The sequence below is a fragment of the Balearica regulorum genome, chromosome 5, assembly GCF_011004875.1.
Source record: "Balearica regulorum gibbericeps isolate bBalReg1 chromosome 5, bBalReg1.pri, whole genome shotgun sequence".
Taxonomy (NCBI): Eukaryota; Metazoa; Chordata; class Aves; order Gruiformes; family Gruidae; genus Balearica; species Balearica regulorum.
The window spans coordinates 60244032-60268151 of NC_046188.1; the positions used below are offsets into that span (position 1 = coordinate 60244032).

Genomic DNA, 24120 nt, shown 5'->3' on the forward strand with positions numbered 1-24120 from the left:
AAGGGCTCCCCCCACCCCGCGGGGTCCCCCCGCCGCCCCCTCACCTCCTGCACCGCGTTGCGCAGCTTGTGCTGCGTATCCTCCATAAGCGCCTCCACCTCCCGTAGCATCTCGCCCAGGCTGGCCGCCCGCCGCCGGCCGCCACCCCCCGCCGCGGCCGCCGCGGCGCAGCCCAGAGCCCCCAGCAGGGCTGCCAGCAGCAGCCATCGCCGCCGCGGCCCCGGTCCCGCTCCGCGCCGCATCCCTGTGGCGCCGCTCCCGCCGCTGCCCCTCAACGGTGCGGGCTGGCGGCGCGGAGATGGGGCGGGGTAGAGCGGGAGCGGGCGGCTCCGCAGCGCCGGCCCGGCCCCGCAGCCTCCCGCCGGCCCCGCAGCGCCGGCCCACATTGGCCTGGCCCGGCCCCCGCAGCCCCCGGCCGGCTCCATAGCGCCAGCCCAGCCCCCGCAGCCCCCCGCTGGAGCCCGCAGCCCGGGGCTTGAGAGAGGCAAGGCAGGGCGCGGGGCCCCGGGCAGAAAGCCTCGTCCTGGAGGAGCGGGAAGGGCAGAGGGGAGAGAGGCTGAGGGAGGTGGGGGGGGAGAGATGCTGAGGGAAAGGAGCCGTATGAGTTTCCCGTTCAAACACGAGACCTTCTGTTGATTCTTTGAACAGGTTTAATGCGAAGAGAATGGTGGGAGCTGCCTGACATCTCCATTATGTATTTTGCTTTCCAGTCTTCAGCGAAGCTTTTCAAAAGATGCTTTCAGCTCCAAGGATCAGCCAGGTCTCTGAGAGGTGACACATCCTGCATCTGGCTGGCTAGAACCCCACCCTCCCTGATTGTTACCTTTCAAACTTTTTTATAAAAAAAAATCAGACAACATCATCATTTTGTATCTGTGTGCATCTTCCCCAATTTCCACATTATTTTTCCTTTTCGTGCTGCACCCCAAGAATTTCATGGACGGTTTTTGCTGCAGTCGGCTCACTGTTCCGGGGCAACATTGTTGTGCCAAGAGAGAACTGACCTACACGTCTCATTTTATTTTGGAGCCTGGGTGAGAGGTAATAGTAAAGTATTTCTGCAGAAACTATTTAAGTCCTGAAAATTTCCTGCAAGTGCACTATTACAATAATCACCAATATAAAATCCAGTGTTACTGGCAGCCTAAGGCAGCTTCAGTCAGCTCTGAATGCTAGCAGAATGTGGTAGAGAGCAGTGGAGATGGGAAGGCTCCCTGTGTCCCTGAGCGAAACCCTTGCTCAGTCTCCCAGCCACAGCACATCATACTTCTCTTCAGTGCCACAGAAGGTTTTGTTCTCAACATATCATAAATCTTAGATTTTTTAAAATGTAAACCTCTTGGACTACACATTTTAAGTTATAAAGAGTGTTAGGAATTATCTGGAATGAATTCATAGTTTAACTATGTTCCTCATGTTGCAGGAAATATGGCATATGAAACAATCCTGTAGTGGCAGAGAAATGTTTAGAGAACATATTCCTCTTTCCCACCTCTGTCTTTATGGCTAGGTTTCCAGTTCACCCACAGACTCAAATCAGCTTAATAATATTGACAATGTACAGGTGACACTTAGGTAACATTTAGAATTTTAGTTTTCTTAGCTTTGAGGAATAGTTGAAAGTTAGATCAGACACAATGAAAACATTTAAGAAAAAGACCTGAGGCCCACATTCCCGAAGGTATTTAGTTATTGGACTTCCAAGGAGATGGAATAGAAGCTAGGTATTATTTGTAGTATCTTTGTAAATTTGGGCCTCAAGCCAACTTTCCAAACAATCTAACCATATGTAAGTGTTAATTGCCTAAATACTTTAGAAGAGGTGGGTCTAAAGAGCTAAAGTCTCCCTCTCTTGCAGTGAGATGAGGGCCACAGTCTCAAACCCTGGCTTGCAGGCAAGACCCTCCCCTACTGCCTTTGATGAATGTGGTTTAACAAAAATGACCCTTACATTGACAGGGCTAACAGGATATAAAGTCATGCATTGTTGGACCAATGAACAAGATGCTGCAGCATACGCTTTACTTGGTATTGTTGCAGTGAATTAAGACTACATTCATCTTTCAATATGGAGAAGTACTGTGGAATAAGCTTACAATGCAATCACAGTTACTCTGTTTTCACAGACTTGAACTCCATTTTCCTAGCTCCTTCAAGTGAATTTTCTTTGCATGGGGACTGGGCTGAGTGGTGAGGGTGCACTTGTATCCCAGCATGGAAGATCTGCACCTGACATCAGTGCAGAATAGCTCTTCTGGTTTTCTGCTATCACCTTGGTTTACTTCATAATAACTTCCTTGCACACACAAGGCTTTAGGCTGTGCGTATAGCCAGGTGAGACAAATGTCTTCTAAGCTCAACCTGCAGCACCCTAGAACACCTGCTTAGATTTGCACTTTGCCCTGGAGCTGCTGAAGTTCCCAGCACCCCTAACAGTGTGTCTGCAAGGACAACCATGGGCACGGAGGTGATGTGCCTTGCTCATGTGTTGAGCCAGCAAGACACGAACCAAGTCTAGTTCATAGTGACCCTGTGTTGTGCCTGAGCTCATTAGCCTTAATGAAAGGCGAGCATATGCATTAGGGCACAGTGCTATGCTAGCAGCCTGATGTGATTCTCAGCATGATTAGGTTCTTCCCTGCATTTGGATCTAGGTACTTTTCCCCTCAGTATCACTTGATCTGCTGGGTATAGGGACATTGCAAACTAAGAGGGAAAAATTGTCATAGGTGGTAGTGCACCTAAAACTTAAGTTTTGTAATGATTAATCTTTACTTTCCTTCTTGGCTCTGTCCTGAGTGCCTATGCAAAAGGATTTATCTACATGGAAAATTTTGGGTGTGCACATTTATTCTAATATGGCTGCATTACTATAAAGCCCAAGTCTGTACTCCTCTTGTAGTATTCGGGTACTTTTTTGATTTATAGTTAAGTTGTTGCAAAGCATGCAGCTAACAGGAGAGCTGTTACTGATTTTTCTTTCGGCAGAATTTGAATGCCCATGTAGAAAATTACACCTTTATAGCTATGTGTATAATAGCACAGAAAATAGCTACACTGTATAATTACATTGACATACATCTAAATCAGGGCCTTAGGTACTTTAATTACTTATACTGAAAATGTTAAACCTAGATTATCTCCCACTGAGGTTAGTGGAAAAATTCCCATAAATTTCAGTGTGACTTGCACTCTGTTTAAAGACAGAATTATTGAGGATCAGAAGGAGCTTGTAGTATTGATCACCTCTTCTGGTCATTCTCCCATTTTTATCTTGTATGATTAAAGCAACAGTGACAACCACAAAAAATCAAAAAAGATAAAAATTCATCTGTATTTAATGTAACAGAAGCCTGTAATCAGGTTCTCTCTACTGCATTTTTGCAGCAGGCAGAAAGCCACATCTGTATTGAAAATACTGCTTCTGTTTAAAAGCATGCTTCTGAGGGCATAAGATTAACTATGAATAATATGTTCTTATGTTACGCTGGTGCAAAGTCTTGTTTATTATGTTAGGTAGAAGATGTCAGAGAATATGTTTTAGACTACAACAAATTTTCATAGTTAAGGTGTAGCTCAGAGAACTGATATTTTTTGAAGACGAACTAACACAGCTAAAGACCGTCTCTTCATAAACACATATATTACACAAAAAACCTACATTACACAAAACCACATATGATCTTTTTGTCAAGATATAAATTATTCTTAGACATTGATTTAGAAAGGACATAATAAGCTGGAATAATTTAGCTGGAAACATAGTTAGGAAAAGCATATCCGAGAGATATTAGATAAAAAGAATTTGTCAGACTTAGGTCAGCCTCAATACAAGACCCTCAAGGTGGATTTGAGGCACAAATGCATGCCACCCCACCCCCCACTCCCCCTCCCATGGTGAATGCACTCTTGTCAAAGGCAGACATCATCTGAATCAGTGATTCTGCAGAATAGAAACCACCTTCTGGTTGGATGAACTTTGAGACAAAAGACCATGTTCCTGAAAGCAGCAGGGTAGGGAGTTGTGCATGTTTGATTTATTTTTTCCCATGCATTGTTTATTCATTTAAAGGCAGTCTATTATATTCTGTTTTCTGTGTTTCAAACATCTGTTATTTTGCATGTTCATTTACCAATTAATTAATAGAGGTCTCTTCCCTTTCCAACAATTGTACTGCAAACAATCAATCAATTAGTTAGCTGCAGAAAAAAAGAATAGCAAGATGTCTGGCTAATGTACAACATATAATATGAAAAGAAAAGACAGCCTTCCAAAGTACGTAAGTACAAACATCAAAGAACTGTACAACAAAGACAAAATCTATCACCACCAGGCGAAAATTCCAGAAAATGAAAGGCTAAATTCCTTGCTGAAGGGGAAAGGAGAACATGAGAGAGGGAGAGCAGAGTTAGGAGAGGGAATTAACACCAGTGAAGTTTGCAGTTTCTACCATTTTAAGCCACGTGTGTCTTGGCTGTTCATGTGCATTTCCCCGCAGAGGCAGTACCGTATGGCTGGAGTCAGACCGGGAGGGATGCTGGGGCTGATACTGCCAAGGGATTGTCCTGCTGCTGGACTGACTCTGTCATCTGCAGAGCAAATTTCCCTTACTTCCCTTAGTCCCTGCAGTGCTTCTTTTCTTTACTCCCCAAGTATGCAGGACACCTACATCAATTTGTACCCATTTGTGGCTTTTGGCCCATGATGGTTTTAGTATGAGGCTCTTGAGAAAGCTGGCCAGTTCAGTGATGGGTGCTCAGGGGAAGATCATAGTTGGTGTCCTGCAGGAGACTGTGCTGTGCCAACGAGGCCCTGCTAACAGCAGCTTGAAAGGCCAGGTGTGACAGCAGCCAAGGGCAAATCAAACTCAGTGCAACTGACTGACAAAGTGGAATAACGACAAGTGACAAACGGAATGTTTATGGCCTACAATGAATTTATATATCCATGCTACAGTCTTAAAAAAATATTGTTTAGCATGTCAGCAGTAACTTTAATTCCCTGGTGAAAGTGATTGCTTTATTAGTACAGTATCAGTTAGGGGTTTTCCATGGAAGAGGCACTATCCAGGCAGATTAAGATGTGATAACAGTATTGATTGTCTACTCTTTTTACTATGCATTTCTTTTATCAGATTGCTTGGACTTATAAAGCTCTGAGTTGTAGTAAAAATATTTTTCTACTCACATCAGGTTTTACAGTATGGAAACTTGTAAATGTTAGGACTAAATAGCTGTAATATAAAAAAACCACAGAGTTGTTTTGCTGGGTCAGCTCAGTGTTTAACTTTCTGACCATTTTTATATGTTAAACATATATAAAATTTTTAAGCTCAATCTGAGATCTAGGATCTTTAGGAAAGAATTAGGATTTTAAAGCAGTTAGAGCAGAATCATTTAATGATCGCAGTTTTTTCAGGTCTTGCTCAAGTATGTAGGTGTTAAGTACACTGAAATATTAACGTGTGTTTGGGAGAAACCTGACTGCAATGAGAGGAGTACCAACAGAGAGAGTTTTCCTGGAATTACAGGTCCTGAAAAATTCCTCATTTAATACTTTTGGGGAATAACTGTGCCTCATTCTAGTTTAATTTCAGTCGCTCTGTAAGTTAATTAAATCACAAAGTAGTAAGACCTTGTTTAAAAAAGGCAAGAGTATCAAACATAGATTTGATTATGAACAGTGTTTAACTTCGTGCCTTGTCAGAACCAGAGTAACTTTCTGGTGTAGGTGAACACCTTATGGACTTTTATTTAATAGATTGAAGAAGAGATTTGTGGTTTGCTTAATTTTATTTTCTTAAAAAAGGAAGGTGCTTGTATTAGTTCTGTCTTCACAACTGCCGAGTTTAGAGAGGAGCTCTATTATCTCCTTTAGGCCTTCTTATGGATGATCATAACATTTTTTTGAAGTTAGATTATTGTATGCCAAGGACTTATGAAATATTAACCTATCAGCACACAGTAAATCCTTGACAGTCTTTTCAAACACAGTCATCATGTGGCAGCTGTACTTTACTCAAGAAAAATAGAATTATGCAAATACAAATATTGTTTGGTTTTAATGGCACATTATTTAGCCAGATATCAGATACACATTTGAAATATGTACATGCTTGGATTTCATTTTTATTGCTTTGTGGACTGTGTTTTCCTTTTGAGGTACTCGAGGTTTTAACTGGTGAAGACCTAACTAATCAACAATGTCTTTTTTTAGTGTGCCTTGTATCTTCTCAGTTACTCATGACCAGAATGGATAGAGCAGTGAGTCACCTACCAGACATTATTAGAGCTGTGACAAGAAGAAACCAGATGAAACCTCTAAACTATATCTGCTTTCCGGACCACGGAAATACAGCATATTGAATTTGCTCTGATTTATGCAAACTGCAAAGCCTGGTAAGGACTCTTTTGTACCATCACAAGTGCAAATTACGTACATAGGCAAACGGCTGTATTCTAGCATGTCCTAGACACTTTAAATGCCACTCCAAGCGATTAGCTCCATTTAAAATAATGACCTGTGGCAATAAGGTTCTGAAAGTTATAAGAAAGTATTGACTTCTATTTATAATGCATAAGTCCACGGCAGTGGATGGAAATCTTTTTTGCTGCTCAAATGTATTGTCCATGTGCATTCATACAATCAAATTACACTTTAAAACTTCTGCATGTCGAATTATTCTAACTATCCAGGAAGTGCAATATGTCTGATAAATGAAAATGTAAATTCTTTTTACAGAAGTATGCACATATGTTTTTGTTGGGGAGGAGGGAGAGTGTCAACTGATAGTCCATAGCTACAAACACTCTCGTGAGGACTATCATAGTATCTCATGTTTTTAAGAATTTGTGGTTAAGAAAACTGGGAGTGAAATACAGAACATCTATCTCCTGATCTTTTTTAGAGTGTATTTCAGATCAGTAAGTAATGGTTGAAAGCTTTTAGTGATTCATATGAAATGAATCAATGTCTCCACTCAGTTTGTAGTAGATAGATAGCTGACAGCTGTTTTGATACCAGTTCCAAAAAGCAATAGGGTTGGGTATCAACAAATATTAAGCCATTCTCTCATTATCAGAGGGGATCTTTCCAGGCCACCGTTGAGTGGTATTGCCTGGGTAGCATAGGGAAGCAGGTCCCCTTTTGCTTAAAGGTGATATATGTAGTCAATTTTTTTAAGTCTACTCCATGGTATTACTTGGTGACCAGTCCTGTTAGTTTCAGCACTTCATAACATGAAGTTAGGTATGACCTAAGTCTTGGTACAGATGTCATCTCCTAGCTCCAGTTCGCTATTCTGCTTCTTGAAATTATACTATGGACAAGCACAATGTGCATATATGAGAGCTGGGACAAAAGTACCAAGAAACGGGCAAAGAGCTGCTGTGAAATTGGGCCAACAGTAACTCATGAAGAAGGTGCCTACAAGAGAAGGAACCAAATATAGTGAGAGATGAAATGAGTTGAAGTAAGGTAGGCAGAACTCATACAAGGAGAATTGAAAAGATAATCCCTAGAGCAGCAGGGAGGTTTTTTGAAGTGATAGTGAGAAGACTGGCTTGGGATGTGGGAAGAGAGCAGCAGTGTGAAGGAAGAGCTGCAAAGAAAAAGTACTTGGGAGTGATTGTATGAAAGAAAGTCACATGGACAAAACAGTGAAGCTTTAGCAGCGAAACAAAAAAGCTAGTTCAGAAAAGCAAATGATTGGGGGAAGGGGAACCTGAAGCTATAGAAATATAATAGAAATAATAGAAAATGTGCTTGCATGGAATAAAGGACATAGGAGAAGAATCAAATGCACAGTGAGAAATTGAGAACTTTTATTATACATGTAACACAAAAAGAGACATTTAATTTGTGGAAAGAATTCCTTGCTTGCCTCTTTTTTTAACAAAATATAGGAAATCTAATGTATAATAGTGCTTTGATTGTGTATGAGGATAAAAAATTTTTCATCCCTTGGCCAAGAATGTGTGTCATATGTTGGCCAGTTTTCTCCTATTTTATGCTATAAATGGCACTTACTGCTACCAGAACCCCTACAGATAACAGTTGTGTTAGGAAAACATTATAAAACATGCATCATCCATCCACTTAGATCTTTGCAGATTCTGAGCGTTCAAGAAATCCCCCAAAGGTGACACAACCATTTGTTCCTCAAGCATTTCTCAAAATGATAAGCAAGTAAGCAATGACAAAATACACATGAAGTTCGCAGCTTGGCAGCAACCATTTTATAGATGACTCACTAGCTAGTAGGTTGTCTAAGGATTTGCCTAATCAAACAAGCAATTCAATCTTCCCTCTTATAGATTTAGTGAAACTATGTCAGTTATGCTAGATGGTGTTTAGCCACATATCTTAAACATTTATGAAGTCAGGAGAAATACAAAACTGTGTATTAAAACATCATCAAAAGCATCAGGTATAATTGATTAAGACCTAACAAGGTAATTTGTCTTCTGTGACATATATAGCCTTTCTCTACCAGATTTCCATTCTCTCTAAGTAGTACGTTATAACTGAGCATCATTGTTCAATTTTTCTGGTTTAGTATGTATTCAAAACCTAGTTTAATGTCACTGTCATTTCAAAATAAAGAAAAACACAAACAATGTGATAAAACCTTATAAGAAAATCAGTCATTCCTATATTCTGATTTTCCATTTCCTATTGTAAATGTATGAACGTATTTCCCCTGTGCCTGTGTATCTAACATCACAGGGCACTATGATTTATTTATTTCACAAAAGACAGAACTTTAAATTAATTTAAGCTAAAATTGGGCATTGTACTTTACTTTCACAGATTTTAGCAGATTTATCATTATTTATATCCATGTAAGAGGAACTGCTCCAATATTTCTGGTTTTAAAATTGCCTGCCATTCTGAATTATGATATTTTGTACATCTTTCCATTATGGATCTGAAGTTTGCTTGAATTAGTATTCCTTCAAGGATGGGTATTGCTGCCTTTTTTTTTTTATTGTTTCGTGCCACACAGTTTTTAGTGGTTGTTATGGTGAATAAGTTTGTGTATTAAATAGAAGAGAACAAAAATCCCACAATAAAGGTTAGCCATTCACAGTTGGCTGCTTCCCTCAGGCTATAAAGACCTATGAATCTCTCATTTGGAAAGATCGGATTTTATAATTCCTAAATTAAAGATGCTCTAATCCATTTGCTCAAACTAGGACTAGCCAGTATTCCCAGCTGACTGTATATCTTCAAAGTTGCTAGTGCAAGTACAAAGCCATTGATACACTGATATTTAACTTGCATATGGTCCTTTTTAAAGTACACAAGAAAAAGCCATTGAATGATTCAGAACAAAGAAATGTATTTCATTAAGAAAAAATAGGTGCTCCATCCATCTTGCCTTACTTGAGTTTGTGAATCATTATATGATCAATTTTTTTCATGGGTATTTTTTTACTTTAGCACACTATTTTCTCACATCATTTGCTTTTCAAGTTTGTTGTTGAAGTCAGCAGAACAAGGATTCCTCTGTGGAAATTAAATTTCTCTTGCAATATTCCTTTTATGATGAGAAATGATCACCAGTGACTCAAGTTCTCTGCTTACATTTGAGAACGCAGGAGGGGCATAGGGAAAGGAAAAGGTAGTGGACCCTGGCAGCCCCCTCGCTGACCATCAAGATTTGGGAGACACCCTCACTGTGTCCTTCCCTGCATCTCCTACTGCACCCTCCACTTGCCTGCTGCCCTGGGAAGACCTGCCTCTGTCCTGCAGCATTTCAGTTGCTGCTCATCCTTGAACATGGGAGACATCAGAGTGAGGTTCCACTAAAAAGTGGCATCTGGGAGAAGGCATCAGTGCTGGCATTACTGGATCCAACCCCCTTGCAAAACCAGCAACAAATAATTGCAAGAGCTGGCAACACTCTCATAAATATTCCGAGATGTACTTTCTGAGATAAGATAAAAGAAGTCAAAACAGCATGCTATCTTGAATGTGTATTCAGCTGATATTTTCTACCTTTTTTTCCAATATTATTTTGGCAAGATGCTCACTTAAATTCCTGTTGAAATATGAAGGGCAAAGTTGATAATCCATATGGAATACCATTTGAAAAAAAATATTACTGCATATCCCTCTGTAAATTCACATTATCTGCAGTCTACAGAGGCTGCTATAATTCATTAGCTTTAATACAAAATTATTATGCACACAAAAATATTGTTAAACAGTTTTAATTTACAGTAATGGACTGTGATATCTCTTGCAGATTTTGAAACTAAACTTTTATTGTTTACATAATAAAATATAAACCTACTAAAATAACAGAGTTAGAATTGGGTCATCTACATGGAAAGGCTTGAATAAGCATCTTAATTTTAAAAAACCCAAATACTTCTATGTACTTCAGTACAAGGGAGGATTCTACTTTTGATGGAGGCCTGAATCCTATGTTATTTAAGAATCAGAAAGGATCTGGGAGCAGAGACAATGACCAAACTATGAAAATTGCAGCAAATACTTTGTTTTGCAAGTTATTTTCAAGTACTTAAATGTGAGTAGGCCAGAGTGGTATTGTGCTGTGGAGTGCAAATAAATTTTTGTGGTCAGGTTTTAGGAACAGGAGCCATCAGCCCCATACAAAGTAAAATCTAGGTGACATTAACATCACAAATGGCCTAAAGGAGAGGTAAAGTGTGCTAAAAGAGTGGCATATGGATAGCAATGGCAACAAGAATTGCTGCATTGCTGCAAGAACTGTGAAAATAAACAGCAAATGGTACCATGAAGGCAATTGGGACAAGACTTCCCAGAACATGAAGGTTGTCGTTGTCCATAAAACACCGTTAAAAACAATCATCCGAAACTATAAATAAGCACTAAAAGGAGATGCTTTACAAACAGCAGATGGTGCAACACTGGCAGCTGGAAAGCGTGGCAGAGTGGTAATGCCAAAGCAGCTTGAAAGGAGACGGAGCAATTTGCCATTGTTACCAGGTGCCATAAATGTTATTGGTAGATGTGCGGCTGCACAGCAACAGTTGAAGAGGATCACCTACTGTTAAAAAGCATTTTTGACAAGTATTTAGCTTTTGCACTTAGTCTGAAATCTACAAAAATATGACTTGCCAGGAAGCTGCAAGCCCTGAAGATATATTCCTGTTGCTGATCTTGTACTGTGCAAAGACAGGAAAAGGAAGAATAGTTGGAAGAAGTTTACATCATATCATGAAATTTATCATTTAAAAACAGGCTGTCAGAAAGAATAAAAACAAATGGATAGTGTGACTAAGCTTTAAACAAAGAAAAAACAATAAAATCATGATGCCTGCAGAAAAACAACAAGTTCATTAGCTGTAGGGGACAACTAGAATTAAAAGTACAAGTTGTGGAAAGAGAGCAATTATTGAAAGAAGAGAATATACTGATTTCAACTAAAATTCATCAAGAACTTCTCAAAAGCTTTAACAATGTCCACTTAACATGGTCTTATGTGAGAGAGGAAGAAACACCCATAATTTGCCCAAAATGAATGAATGGATAAAAGAAATTACCATCTGTGCAAAGTAACAAAGACAGAATCTGGAGGAACTGAGGGAACATTAATGATGTGTCCGACAGAGCCAGGCAATCAATAACTGATTCGAACACAGCCATACAACTATCAGTCATATTTCAAAATAAACGAATGAATCAACACGGTTGTCAGCCTGCAGCAAGACAAGTCATGGTAACTTTCTAGATCATGCTCTAATGAGATAACAGGTGCAGAGCAGATGTGAGACACCTACACAGAGACAGTGCAATGAAGGACTCGTCTGCATCGTGGGTTTGCCCAGGATGAGTGAATCATTTACTGGGCCAGTGACTCAAATCACATTCTTTTCACCTATGAAGCCCTTCAGTTTTTGAATAATGTGACTTGTCTGGCTTTTGGAAGTGTGTTAGTCTTCCAAGAGCATACTTTTTATTTCAACATCTTTGAACATCTTTCTGCAAATAGGCAACAAGTTCTATCCTTGTCCCTTATGGAGAATACCGGTTGCTGAGGATCTTTGATTTGTGTGTCCTTCTTTGGGGTTAGGAGACAACGCTTGTTGCTGACAGGGCTCTTGAAAGCCTTTCTGGGCAATGCCATGCAATCTGGTAGAGGCGAGATTTCACGTGATTTCTGAATTCTTCTGGGTCACACCCTTCTCCCTGTGGTCACACAGACTACCGAGAACCTAGGACCCAGGTCGGATAAGGGACAGACCATCATCTTTCAAAGCTTGCTTTGTTGTGCCCACCCTGATATCCCTGTGCAAGTGTCTGCTTTTATTCCCTCAGCATCATGTTATGGCTGCCCCCAGGGAAGATCTCTGCTGGCATTAGTCAGCAGGTCCAGAGTTGGCCTTCTGTATCAGATTTGCCTAAAAATCAGCCTACAGTTTCCTTCCTTCCTGCTCCTGGGGATCTGAGATCAGACTTTGAAGACATATTTTCCTGCTGTATTTAAATTTTAATAAATTTTATTTTAACAATACGTATTCCTGCTTCTGTTTTGTTTAGGTGATATTATTCTCTTCCGTTCTAATACCATTTCATAATGGAAATGACATTCACTTCCAAAGTTCCATATTTTAAGGTATTTAAGTGTAATTTTTTTCAACTAATCAATCAGTAGGCTGCATTTTTCAAATGATTTTAGTATGCTACCCACTGTGATTACTAATTTAACAGGTTTCTGCTCTTGACTGAAAAAACAAAGAACGTACAGGATTATTTTAAAACTCTTATACAACTTTCTTCTTACCTTACAAGGATTGCTGAACAATGAGGAATATAGAACTGTAATCCTTGGTGTGAAGGTGTAGATATACATGTATGTATGTATGTATCTGTGTGTGTGTATGTATATGCTGAGTGCACATTAATAATTTTCAATGTATTTAAAGCATGAGTGATTAGTCCTTCAATAAAATGAATATAACAGTAGTAAATTTTGTAATGGCACCTGTCAATGGCACTGATGGATGTTGAAAGGGCATATATTACAGAACCTCTTCACTATTATACCCCAGCATATTAAAAGATGATTTCTGTTTTAATGCAGCTTCATCTGATGATAGAACAGTTTCCTACACTTATCTTAAACTTTTGTAATTACTACAATGGTTTTTTACTAGCTACAGTGAATACTTCAGGGTTTAATTGCTCTTCCAATTGCAGTGTAGACTAATGACTGTGCAGAGCCTGTCCTGGGACAATAAGGAGTTTGGCATCTGCAAAGGGGGCTGACAGCTCCACAAGATCCTTATAAGATGAAAAGGTAGCAATGGCAGAAAACTATTTCTGCAGTGCAGTAATAAAAAGCGAGGGCACAGCCCTGTAGGAACTTGGGTTAATTCTATTGTGTTGAGAACTTTTTTTGCTAACATCTCTACTCTGGAACAAAATTGTGTAAAGAAATAAAAAGATGTTTGATTTATTTGGGTTTTGGTAACCTTTAAACTGGCCCAGATTACCTGATAATTCTATTTTATCTGTGTCATGAAAACACATCTTGCTGTAGATACTTATTGAAGTAAAGCAATTAATAAAGCAAATACCCCAGGAAATTTCAGTTTTCTTCTTATCAGAACAAAGAGTCCACTGAGCATGCAAAGAATCTTGCTGTGGTTTACAATAATGACTTTTATATCCTTACATATTTCAAGGCCTTGTGTTTGTGAGTTGAGTTTTCACTTTTTTTCTAGACTCACAGCCTAAGGCAGGTAGCCCTGTGGCCAGGAGCTGACTAGGAAGATGTGACTGTTACTTAGCTGGAATAAAGCATTTATACTTCAGCTTTTATCTTTCACAAGACTGCATCCTTTCTTATATTTCTGATTGATTGCTCCCAAGACTGCAGTCAGACAAATACTTTCACAATGTTATTGATCTGTCAAGTTCTGCAAAAGCAAAGCCCAATTTCCGATCGTGCTGTATCTTTCATCCCTTCTATGATATATATGTTACAGAGATGTGGCAAGGGAAAAACATATCTTGTGTCTCATTTCCCAGAAGGCTACAGTATTGACATCAATTAGGGCAAAAGATTGGTTAATAAGCCATCTATCTCAAGGTTTTAGTACACTTTAGTAAAATTATACACTATGCAAAACACAAGTTTTCCTATGACTTTTTAACATGCATATGTTTGTTTCCAGCATAATTCACACAAGTGGGTGGATTTGTGGATTCTTGCTGCATGCACATACATCTGTGTCAGCCTTTGAAGGAAAAGGATTTCGCCCTAAGTTACCTACTTTTACAGCTATGTTATTTAATCCATTCTCAATTTTTTTTAGCAATTATGACTGTACTTTTTTGCCAGCTCCTGCATAGAGATGTTTCCATGGACTGGTCTGTCATTCCTGTATGTGCTTGTTTTGAATAAGCTCTCCTTTCTCTTGGCTGCTCCATGTGGAGCCTGTGGTTAGACACAAAAAGTGTGCCATTAAACTAGAAGCCGTCACATTAGTGTGGCACAGTTGCACTACTCCCCTAATTAATTAATTTTCACTGGTGTGGCATCCAGTTCTTTATTGGAGATATTCTGAAGTTGACATGAAAACTAAGAAACAGGCAAACTCTTGGTGCTTGATGCCGTTCACTGGAACAGGCTGCCCAGAGAGGTTGTGGATGCCCCATCCCTGGAAGTGTTTAAGACTAGGTTGGATGAGGCTTTGGGCAACGTGGTCTAGCAGAGGGTGTCCCTGCCCATGGCAGGGGGGTTGGAACTAGATGATCTTTGAGGTCCCTTCCAACCCAAACCATTCTATGACTCTGTGATTTCAGTTACAGTCTCCCTCTTGTTTCTTTTCAGATTCCCTTTCACGGCTTGGGCTGGCATTGACAGATGTCTCTGAAGTTAGGGTAGGAGGGGTGGGAAGAAGACTGATCAGTGGAGCACACTGACCTCATTCCTGGACCTAAGCCTGGATCAGAACTGGGTCCAATTGATCTGGCATGGCTGGTATCTCTACAGCTATTCAGCTGGTGGGGCTGGCTTTTAAATGCAGTCAAAACAGTTGTTGTAGGCTCTGCGCTTGTTTGATTAAAACTATCCCTCCCTCTCCCCCCCTCCATGTGGTGGGAATGATGTGGAAGCATGAAGATGTGTTTGTGTGATAAGGAGCTATGAAAACGAGAATTGCTGTTGATCAGCACAAACCATGATACTGCTACCATTTTTATAAAAAGATAAGAGAGGGTCATTTGTGCAGTGTGGAATACAACAAAGCTGTAACAAAATAACTTTCTAATGACTAATATTTTGTTGTAAATGACAGAGTTAAAAAATGAATCATTAGAAATTACTGTCTTTACTGTTGTCTCTGTATAATTTCATACGTTGGTTCGAACTAGATTCTCAACTATTTGTGCATCACTCTCTTTTGAGCTCTATAGGACTGGAAAACAAAAGTGGTTTTTAATCTAAGGGATTCTTTAACCTCCGTTGAACTGCAAGGCTGAGCTCCCTGAGCACCATGCACAGACTCATCATTGCTTTAATGTAAAGACTGCTGAACTGTGTCCATGATACTACCATCCTGCCTCTCCCAATGTGCTAACCATGCACATGGTTTTCCTTTGGTCACAGCTGCTGGACAGTGGTTACAATGTTCTGGTTTAGAGTACAAAAATATTTGTAGTTTATATCTAATACTGTCTACCTACTTCATAGCAAGCTTTCACCAATGGCATTTCAGTCTTTGGAGGGCTTTCACTCTATGTATTTGAGAAAGGATCTCAACATTGCACATACATGAAGTTAATTTAGGCATTTTTTAAAGGACATGTAACACCATGTAAGTATCAACAACAACTTTTTAAATGGAGTGTCTGATTGTTTTCCTGCAATGGTCTATACTTAAACTGAGATATGTTTCCCACAACAGTTTGAATACATTAATGTTTTTTAAGTTAATGGGATGTTACAATTTGAAGAAGTATCAATTTGCTGATAAACAAAGAGGCTGGCCAAACACTTCTCTGAAAACATGATTTTACAAAGAGCCTCTTGCCTTACAATAAAAATTTGATTTAACTTCTCTTGGACAACTCTTTCTGGCAGTTCCACTGGGTTATATCACTGAGGCTGGAAAGTGGTCCAGAATTAAGATTGCATCAACTACTGACTGATGGTTTATTTCAGTAAAATTGCAGGCTGTGGATAAATTGCCAGTTTACTTAGTCATGGTGTATATAAGCTATGGCATGGGGCTGTAAGTTGTTTTTTCCATATGTTATACACTCTAGTTTAATGCATGCCTCTAATTTGCCATTTGAAATACTTCTGAATAAACAAATTAGTAGGCGGAGAAAGGAAGGTACTTCAGCAAATTTGAGTAGCACCTAATACTTAAAGGAAAACCAGCTGCATCAAAGAAATATAGCAGAGACCAAGGAGTTAATCTGTTCTGGTGGATCATCTCTACATACTTTTCCCAGCCACCAGCCGAGTTATTTCTCAAATGCCAGCCAAGAACTACTTGCAGCTGGCAAAAATCCAGTTATCAGTGCAATGGAAAAGGGGTGAGACAAAAAAAAAAAAAAAAAAAAAAGAGCAGTGTGGCCCTGTTGATAGTGAGGTGTGGGTTCCTGTGCTCTTATCCAGCTCGTAGGGGTAAGAGAATAAATAGTTAACGAAGATAACATTTATACAGTGATTTATCTCATTGGTATGTTTGATAATTTCCTAGGTCTCTGGAATCTGTTTTGTGCTGTGGAGTACATGAAGTTCGTACAGGACCTGTGAAGTTCATATAGAACCTGGTTTCCCTGAGATTCCCCAAAAAACCATTTTAACTGTAAGTGATTTAAAAAAAACACCAAACAACTTGTTCTTCAGTTATTTTGTATATGACACATTAGGAACACAGGGAGGTTGACAGGTGAAGAGAGCACAAATGAAATACTGGTAAAAGAACACAGAAATCTTTCAAAGTCCTGATTATGTTATGTTCTTACAAACAGAAAGTAAGTGGATCTAGCAGATCCCCAAAGCTCCCCAAACCTGTGCAACATATGGTGAAAATAAGGGATATTTCCAGTTCTGAAGTTACATAAAATAGAGCCCCATAAAGCTCAGCATTTCTGTAACTCCTTATTCTTTGTGGACTCCATTGCATAGGAAGTACTGACCAGATTCTTAGACTGCAACAAATACTGGGCTGCAGAAAAGTATCTTACACATAGTCAAATCAGCCTTAGCTGAACACATACAGGAGAAAGTGAGCCATGGAAGATTTAAACTGGGGGTGAGTATTGCTTTTCAAAGAACTAGGAGTACGAGATAGGAAAAGCCATGCTTCTTGTGGCTGGTTAATCACTGTGATTAGTTGATCTCTGCAGCTTGTATTAAGGAAAATCAGACCATTGAAATTACAAAAAGCAAACAGCGTTAATGCGTTCTGGTGCCTTTTTCACTGTAATTGATGACTGTTTAATACACTCGGTGTCTCTCACTCATTGTGCAGGCTTTTGCACACCACATACACATACGCGCATACATAAATGAAATCAAAGTGTCTGATTTTCAAGCAAACCTGAAATATTTTTAAAAATTATAACTGAGTTTAACCAATACCAAACACACAAGGGCCATTGAAAAAACAATCTGTGCCCAAAGTCTTGCATGACTGAGTTGCCTAACTGTTAAAGGCTGTAGAAGCGCTTATTCCAACTAAGAAGCAGAAGGATCTGTGCTCCACTTAGGTTCTTGAACATCTATGTGTGCAAGTATGTGTAGGTTTGTGTGTGTGTACACAGATGCACGTTCATCTGTTCTTTGTAACGTAAAAAAAATTATTTGGCTCTGTTGCTCTTTAAAGAGAAAATCTCCCCAGGCTGTCCTGAACTGCATGTTACTGTTACGAATGAATATTTCTAACAAGTTAACTCTGATCCTATCCAAAACTCGAGAATATGAAATATGAATATGAGCTTGTGTTGGTACAGTCCTGGTGCACTGGATGAACACTGCTGGGGAGGCCAGTGCTATCCAGGAATGTCCTATGGAAATATCCCCATCTAGTGGGTGTCACTGGGCTGAGGAAACTCCTCTAGCACACCAGGACACTGCCTGTCCACTGTTTCTAAAGTAGTTGCATATCTGTTGTTTTCCTGAGAGAAAACAGCAAAAGTAGGAACCTCCTATTATCTGTAAAATTATTTCAGATTTAACATAGGTATTCCAAAAATATGTACAATATTTAATATCATCTTTCAATGATAGATTGTTTTGCTTTTCTCATTACAGTGTATACTGAGTCCATTATGTCTAAATAAGCTAAATTATCACTGATGGTTTGTTCAGGAATTTTCTGAGTAGGTTTTAAAAGAAATTAAAAACACTGAAAAGTTTTCAGGCTTGACATACCCTTCCCACAGTTAAAGGTACTGCTTATCTCAGAATGTATTTTACATAAGAAGGAGTTCAGTGGGATTTGAGAGCTGATATGTTTGTTAGAATTCATTATTGTCTTCAAGACAAAACATACAAGAACAATGTAAAAATAGAGTATTATCCTGACTTGAGACATGGCTACAAAATCCCGTATCTACTCTCTTCCCTATCTTTTTGAGTGAATTGTTCTTAGCTGATGAAAAAAAAAAGTTTGTTCCTAGGTCCACTAAATTTGGTAGGACTTCTGATATTAATAGAGTTAGGGTTGAGTGATGAATATTTCAGGAAGGAATACAGCATAGCAAAACCTGCAGTACATTCAGTCCTAAAGAAAGTATACTACTCATGTAATGGTCACCCAATTCATGCTTTCTTCTTACTTGTCTTTCTCAGAAAGGATTAGTGGCTGAAATAGTGTAATGGTTATTTAAGGATGGCTGAATAACGTAATGGCGTCTAACTAATCTGATGCCTATTGATGATATTTGTAAGCAAAGCTTCAGATTCTCCAGCATCCCATCCAGGCTAGGAATTTCTGTCTTAAATCCAGCTGCAGGACATTCTGGGATTTTAGGTAGAAGGTGAGAAGGTTTTCTGAGAGGCACTACGCAGCACCTCAGGTGGCTGGGATTGTAAAAAGTCCTCATGTCTCTTGTCACACTTTTTAATGCTTATTATCAACGTTTAGAACATACATAGTTTTACACACACACACATGCATGTATATGTATATTCCTAAGAATAGGTAAGATCCTTTCTCTATGAACACATTTATAGATATGTATTACTTTCTTATTCAGCTGGCTTGTTATGTGTATGCATGTGTTTTCTTCTCAGCAAAATTTCCCTCAAAAATAGTTTACATTTCAATCTGCAAGGTATTGTTTTAAAATGTAGGTTTGAATACCATGGTTATGAAACTAGGAGATTAACGTCATTAGCTCAAGACAGGCACCGTGGAGACAGGTGCCGTGCATGTTTCTCCATGTGGCTCTGCCAATGCACATTAATCTTGATCTGCAACATTCCTGCTATTCCAGTCCTGCACCCCTCTTGTGCCAAATTTTACAGTTTATTTGTTTATAGGTATAGCAATGTTTCTGTTGAAGCAGAAGTTACTGTGAATACCTTTTACTCAATTTCAACTTTTGCTTTTTACTTTGCTGGTATGTTCTGTCTTGTCCATGGTGCCTGTTACGAAGGGAAGGGCCCAGACATGAGGCTGACTGGCACTGAAGTAGTCCTATGATTTTACATGATCTGAATGTCAAAAGCAAAGAACCCCGGAGTTAATCATTGCTTACTGTGACTGAATCAGCCTCTCTAATCCTGTTCCATCCTCAGTCCTTGTCACTGTGCCACTTGACCTGCTTCCTCAGGGCTGGACTATGTACCTCCACCGTGCATTGCACAGGAATACAGTCTGGGAAGGGGAAAAGATTTTTGCAAAACTTTAGGGGCCAAATCTGCTCAGATCAAAAGTCGTTGGGGGAAGGGATGGTGCCTTTGAGCTCACTGGACATAAAACTTCCTGTCTCAGGCAGTTACTCACCCTTCCCTTCCTGTGCTTGCAACAGAACTACTTTGTCTTTTAGGTAGAGAGGAGTGTCCAGTTTCAGACAAAATGGACATTTGTACACAGGAGTTTTGCCTCCAGCATTGAGAGTAGAGACAACCTCCTGCCACCACCACACCTATTCTGAATCTATAGGAGGTCTTTTTGATTCCCTTTCATGCCATTCATCATCCCTGGCAAAGGGCTAAGGACAGCAGAACCCTGCTGAGCGATTGATATGTTTGAGCTGCTCTGTATTAAGAAGTAATGTTTTTGCATCACTTAGGTTACACACATCTAGTATATTCTGTTACCCACAACTTAATCCTTTCAGGATTCTTCTGCCAGCAGGCAAAATGGAATGATACATTTTGCCCCTAATTAGCTCACATATTGTGTACCTCTCCTAAGGAGTGATGTATGCCAAGTACTTATGACAGTAATAAAGCGCAAGTTTGTCGTAGACTCCAAATGGACTAGGATGAGCTTTGCAAAAAACCCCTGTGAGGTGATATCTAGAGTTCTAAAGCTTTTTCCCTTACTTCCCCTGTGTCACTGTTAGCACCCTCTACTAGCTGAGATGCAAGAAACAGCCTTGCAGGAAATGACAATGTGCTACAGCAATCTGCCCAAGTGAAACGTTCTCGACACTGGAGCATCTGCCCTGACACGCGGTGCTCGGCCCCTTGCCCGTAACACACTACTGGTATGGCTGGGAGCAGTGAGACCAAGCTCCTTCTGCACTAACACTTGCACCCATAGGAGCAAGGGGGCAGTTGAGATGGACAATTCTTTTTGATGTGGCACCCTGGTGTATATTGTATCCACTGGCATGAGATCTCACCAGAGGCACACAACATACAGATGGGCATCCTTCGATATTTCCAAGATTTCACTGGAGTGCTACTCGACACAAAGAATGAAATTCAGCAAGGTCATCCTCTTGTGCAGAAGGTACCAAGTATCAGCAAGATAAAATAGTATACAGGACCATAAGCTACAAGATCACTTTGCTGGTATTTCCAATTTTAAGCGGTAAAAATCTGTATCTTAGTTCCTTAGAGCATCCAGCTGGTGGTGCCAAATAGTAACTGCAAAGGATATTCTCCCTGTATTTTGAATGCTTGGAATATAAATTGTTTGGACAAAGGCATCTTTACAGTTGTTTCTTAGACTCTTTTTAACAACTGTCCTTCTCTCTCAGTGAACTTCGCAGGTCAGTTTCTAAAAGTCAACTGTTGTGTGTTTATGCCTCACACAAAGAGATATAACCCCCTTCTGCTCTGATTTATTTGAAAGCTCACTCTGTGCATGGGGTATAGAAGATGTATATACATGTACATGGATGATAAGCAGTGGAGGATCAGGCCCAGGACATTTTGGCCTGGAGTAATATGTTTATTACTTCATAAATCATATTAAACCTTAAGAACACATACACCTGTTTTCTTGGGTGGTTAGTATCTCTGTACCTGCCATTTATATAACTTCTATGATCTGATGTCCTGTCCAGGATATTTAACACATTTATTATGGCTGTTGATGAGTCAGCTTGTGACCTTCTTTTTCTATGAAGTTCAGTAGTTAAAAGTATTTTGTTTGGAAGAAGATACCTGTTTTCAAATTTAAAAAGAGGGGTGAGGGCAAAGTGGTAAAGGAACACCGTGTTATGTTTCATTGGCCTAACAGTGACCTATAAAATGTGCTGGTGAGAACAGAAAATGTAATACAACAACGACTGCAGCCACAGTTTGTTTTCATTCTTTTTGATATTTGATTATAAAGGTTAAAGCAGGGGAAAGGGAGTGCTAACCTGAAGTGCTAGCTTTCCTATGGCTCCCTGCCACGTAAGTCGGTGCTGATTTGAAAGGGTCAGTTTCTTTGCTGGCAGTTAGGAGGCAATGAGGAATAAACCCCAGGAAAGCCAGTTTTTACAACGAGGTCATAGATAAAGTTATTTTAGGAAGTTTTTTGCCCTGTTCTGGAGGGTGTCCTCTGTCCCCATGGGCGTCCTGCGTCCCACTGAGAGATTGCAACAGACTGCTGCTTGCACAAGACGTGGGTTTTGCTGAGATAGGCTGAGCAGATGACAGACTGCGAGTATGACCAGTCGGGGCGGGGAAAGTATCAGAAAGGTGAGTCAGGCAGAGAGAGGCACGTGGAGAATGGCACGACTAAATCATGCTTCCTTCACTTGGACTCCAGAACTGGTGGACTTGTGACCAATGCAATTCATCCAGGCACCATGATAGTCGTTTTCCGGATCGTAGTGCTCAGATCTTTGGTCACTAAAAGAAAGCACGTAAATGTTATATGCTGAGTAAACACTGAGAAAGATCTGGCTCCAGAGACATCTGCTTAAGATTTCCACTTTTCCACATTTCCATTTATCAGAATAATTCCTTAATTTGGTTTCAGGGATAAAGGCACTTCAATATGCATGTTTATGGTAAAATCATGATATGAGAAAGAATATTAATTCTATTGTCAAGAAAAAAATTATGTATAGTCTCTGGTACAGTAAAATCAATCAATCAGTGTGATTGATTTGTTCAGTATTTTAAAAATATACTGTGCAGTAGAAATATTAGAGGAACAGCTCACTCTGTTCTGAGACCTTGTGTCCAACAAGTGTGACTTTGTCTGTGTTGTTTTGCTCTGCTAAAATATACCTCATGAAATCTCCTGAAGTATTCCCTTTCAACTGTGGAGGGTAATGATTTACTCAGACTCATTAAGAAAATTAAATCCTCTTCAAAGAATTATATCCAATCATTCTGCAACTGTTTTGAAACACAATGGCTGCACTCTGCCCCTAGTTGCTCTTGTGAAATCCTGCTGTAGTGAATGGAGGCTACGTGTGAGGACAGGGCTGGACTACAGCCTGTTCATACTGGCTGAGCAGTTACGGCATACGTTTGCAGTATTTCTTCAGGGAAACAGGGAGTCCATTTAAAATCCCCACAGTATCAGTTCTTGTCTCCACAGTACGTTGAATCTATCTCAGAAGAGTGACTTGAGACACAGTAAAGGAAGAAATATGGGACAAATACTGCCATCTTTTACATCCACATAAACTGTGAATGTGTTTGAACAGAGAGATGTAAAAAAGCAATCACTAGTTGCTCACACCTGGGTTGCATGACTGCAACTAAGAACAGAATGTAGCTGATTGTCCTTATGTGTATGTACAGTCATTTACCATTTGATGAAATCAAGAGGATAAATTTTACCACTGATGGAATTTCTCACACTATGTATATGCTGCCTTTTCTCCTGGGTGTTTAGTTCAATGAGGTTTTCCCTTTCCTGCAGGCAAGCAAATTGTTTTCTTTTTCCTTTTGATCTCTCAGGACTCTGTTTTTCAGTCTGTCTGTCTTACCTTAATTCCTTTTGAAAAAAGAGCCCTTTATCATCCATGCTAAAATTGTTGGATAGGTCTGTATGACATGGCATGATGAAACTAAATAAGCAGCTTTATAAATGTCATGTATCACTTCATTTTTCTGTATGTCTCATCACTGGATTTCACAATATCATGAGTATCATGATTATTGGTGGGTTTTGTTGAGCTCCAGCTTCTGGATTTTTTTACTTACACATGAAAATAGCTTACATATCAAGCTCTTGTGGTTGCAGAAAAGCACTTAATAACCTGCTCAGTTGTATGTGAAAAGCAAATCACAAGCATATTTATTCTGAAAAAACTTCTGATTTGGGGGGCCTAAGCCATGATTTTAAAATGCTTGGGACTGGTGATATTCCATACACAGTTGTTGGTTGTTTAGTAGCAGATAAGCAACAGGACAGGATTTCTGTACTGGAGAATTTCATATTAGGAATTTATTAACTATTTAATCACACTTACTGCCTGTGCTGTCTTAGACACATGGTAATGTTCAACACATCTAGAAATAATAATTTAGCCAATTACTATAAAAATGAAATCTATTTTTATGGGCTGGTCAGATTATCTCCTGCTTATGAGTTTTTCTAAACCAGGAACATCTGAGCTACTTAATGGATATGGCCTTTAGTTCCTGGGAAACCCCTACACTGAACATTGTATTTTAATGACTGACTAGAAAAAATAGGATTTGTAAAACTTTTCCAAGATAAAATTTATTATTAGATATAGAATTGTAA

General features: G+C 39.5%; 1 protein-coding gene and 1 long non-coding RNA gene across 5 annotated transcripts in view; one reads left to right on the forward strand and one right to left on the reverse strand.

Moving 5' to 3' along the window:
* Window positions 1–315, reverse strand: part of DKK3 (dickkopf Wnt signaling pathway inhibitor 3) — a 28140-nt gene extending 27825 nt beyond the window's left edge. Inside the window, exon 1 of one of the 2 annotated variants that reach the window (XM_075755201.1) lies at window positions 45–315. In XM_075755201.1, coding sequence (XP_075611316.1) covers window positions 45–242 — 198 coding nt within the window. In that variant the 5' untranslated portion in view covers window positions 243–315. The remainder of the gene's footprint in view (window positions 1–44) is intronic. The other variant, XM_075755200.1, reaches the window with a different exon arrangement.
* LOC142602109 (uncharacterized) overlaps window positions 1–24120 on the forward strand; it is a 30170-nt gene that overhangs the window by 470 nt on the left and 5580 nt on the right. For 2 of the 3 annotated variants that reach the window (XR_012835803.1, XR_012835802.1), the window contains exons 2-5: window positions 649–1041; window positions 6218–6399; window positions 15411–15819; window positions 16714–16821. This is a non-coding gene — a long non-coding RNA (uncharacterized LOC142602109). Of the gene's footprint in view, window positions 1–648; window positions 1042–6217; window positions 6400–12535; window positions 12612–14175; window positions 14712–15410; window positions 15820–16713; window positions 16822–24120 lie in introns of those variants that run through there. The other variant, XR_012835804.1, reaches the window with a different exon arrangement.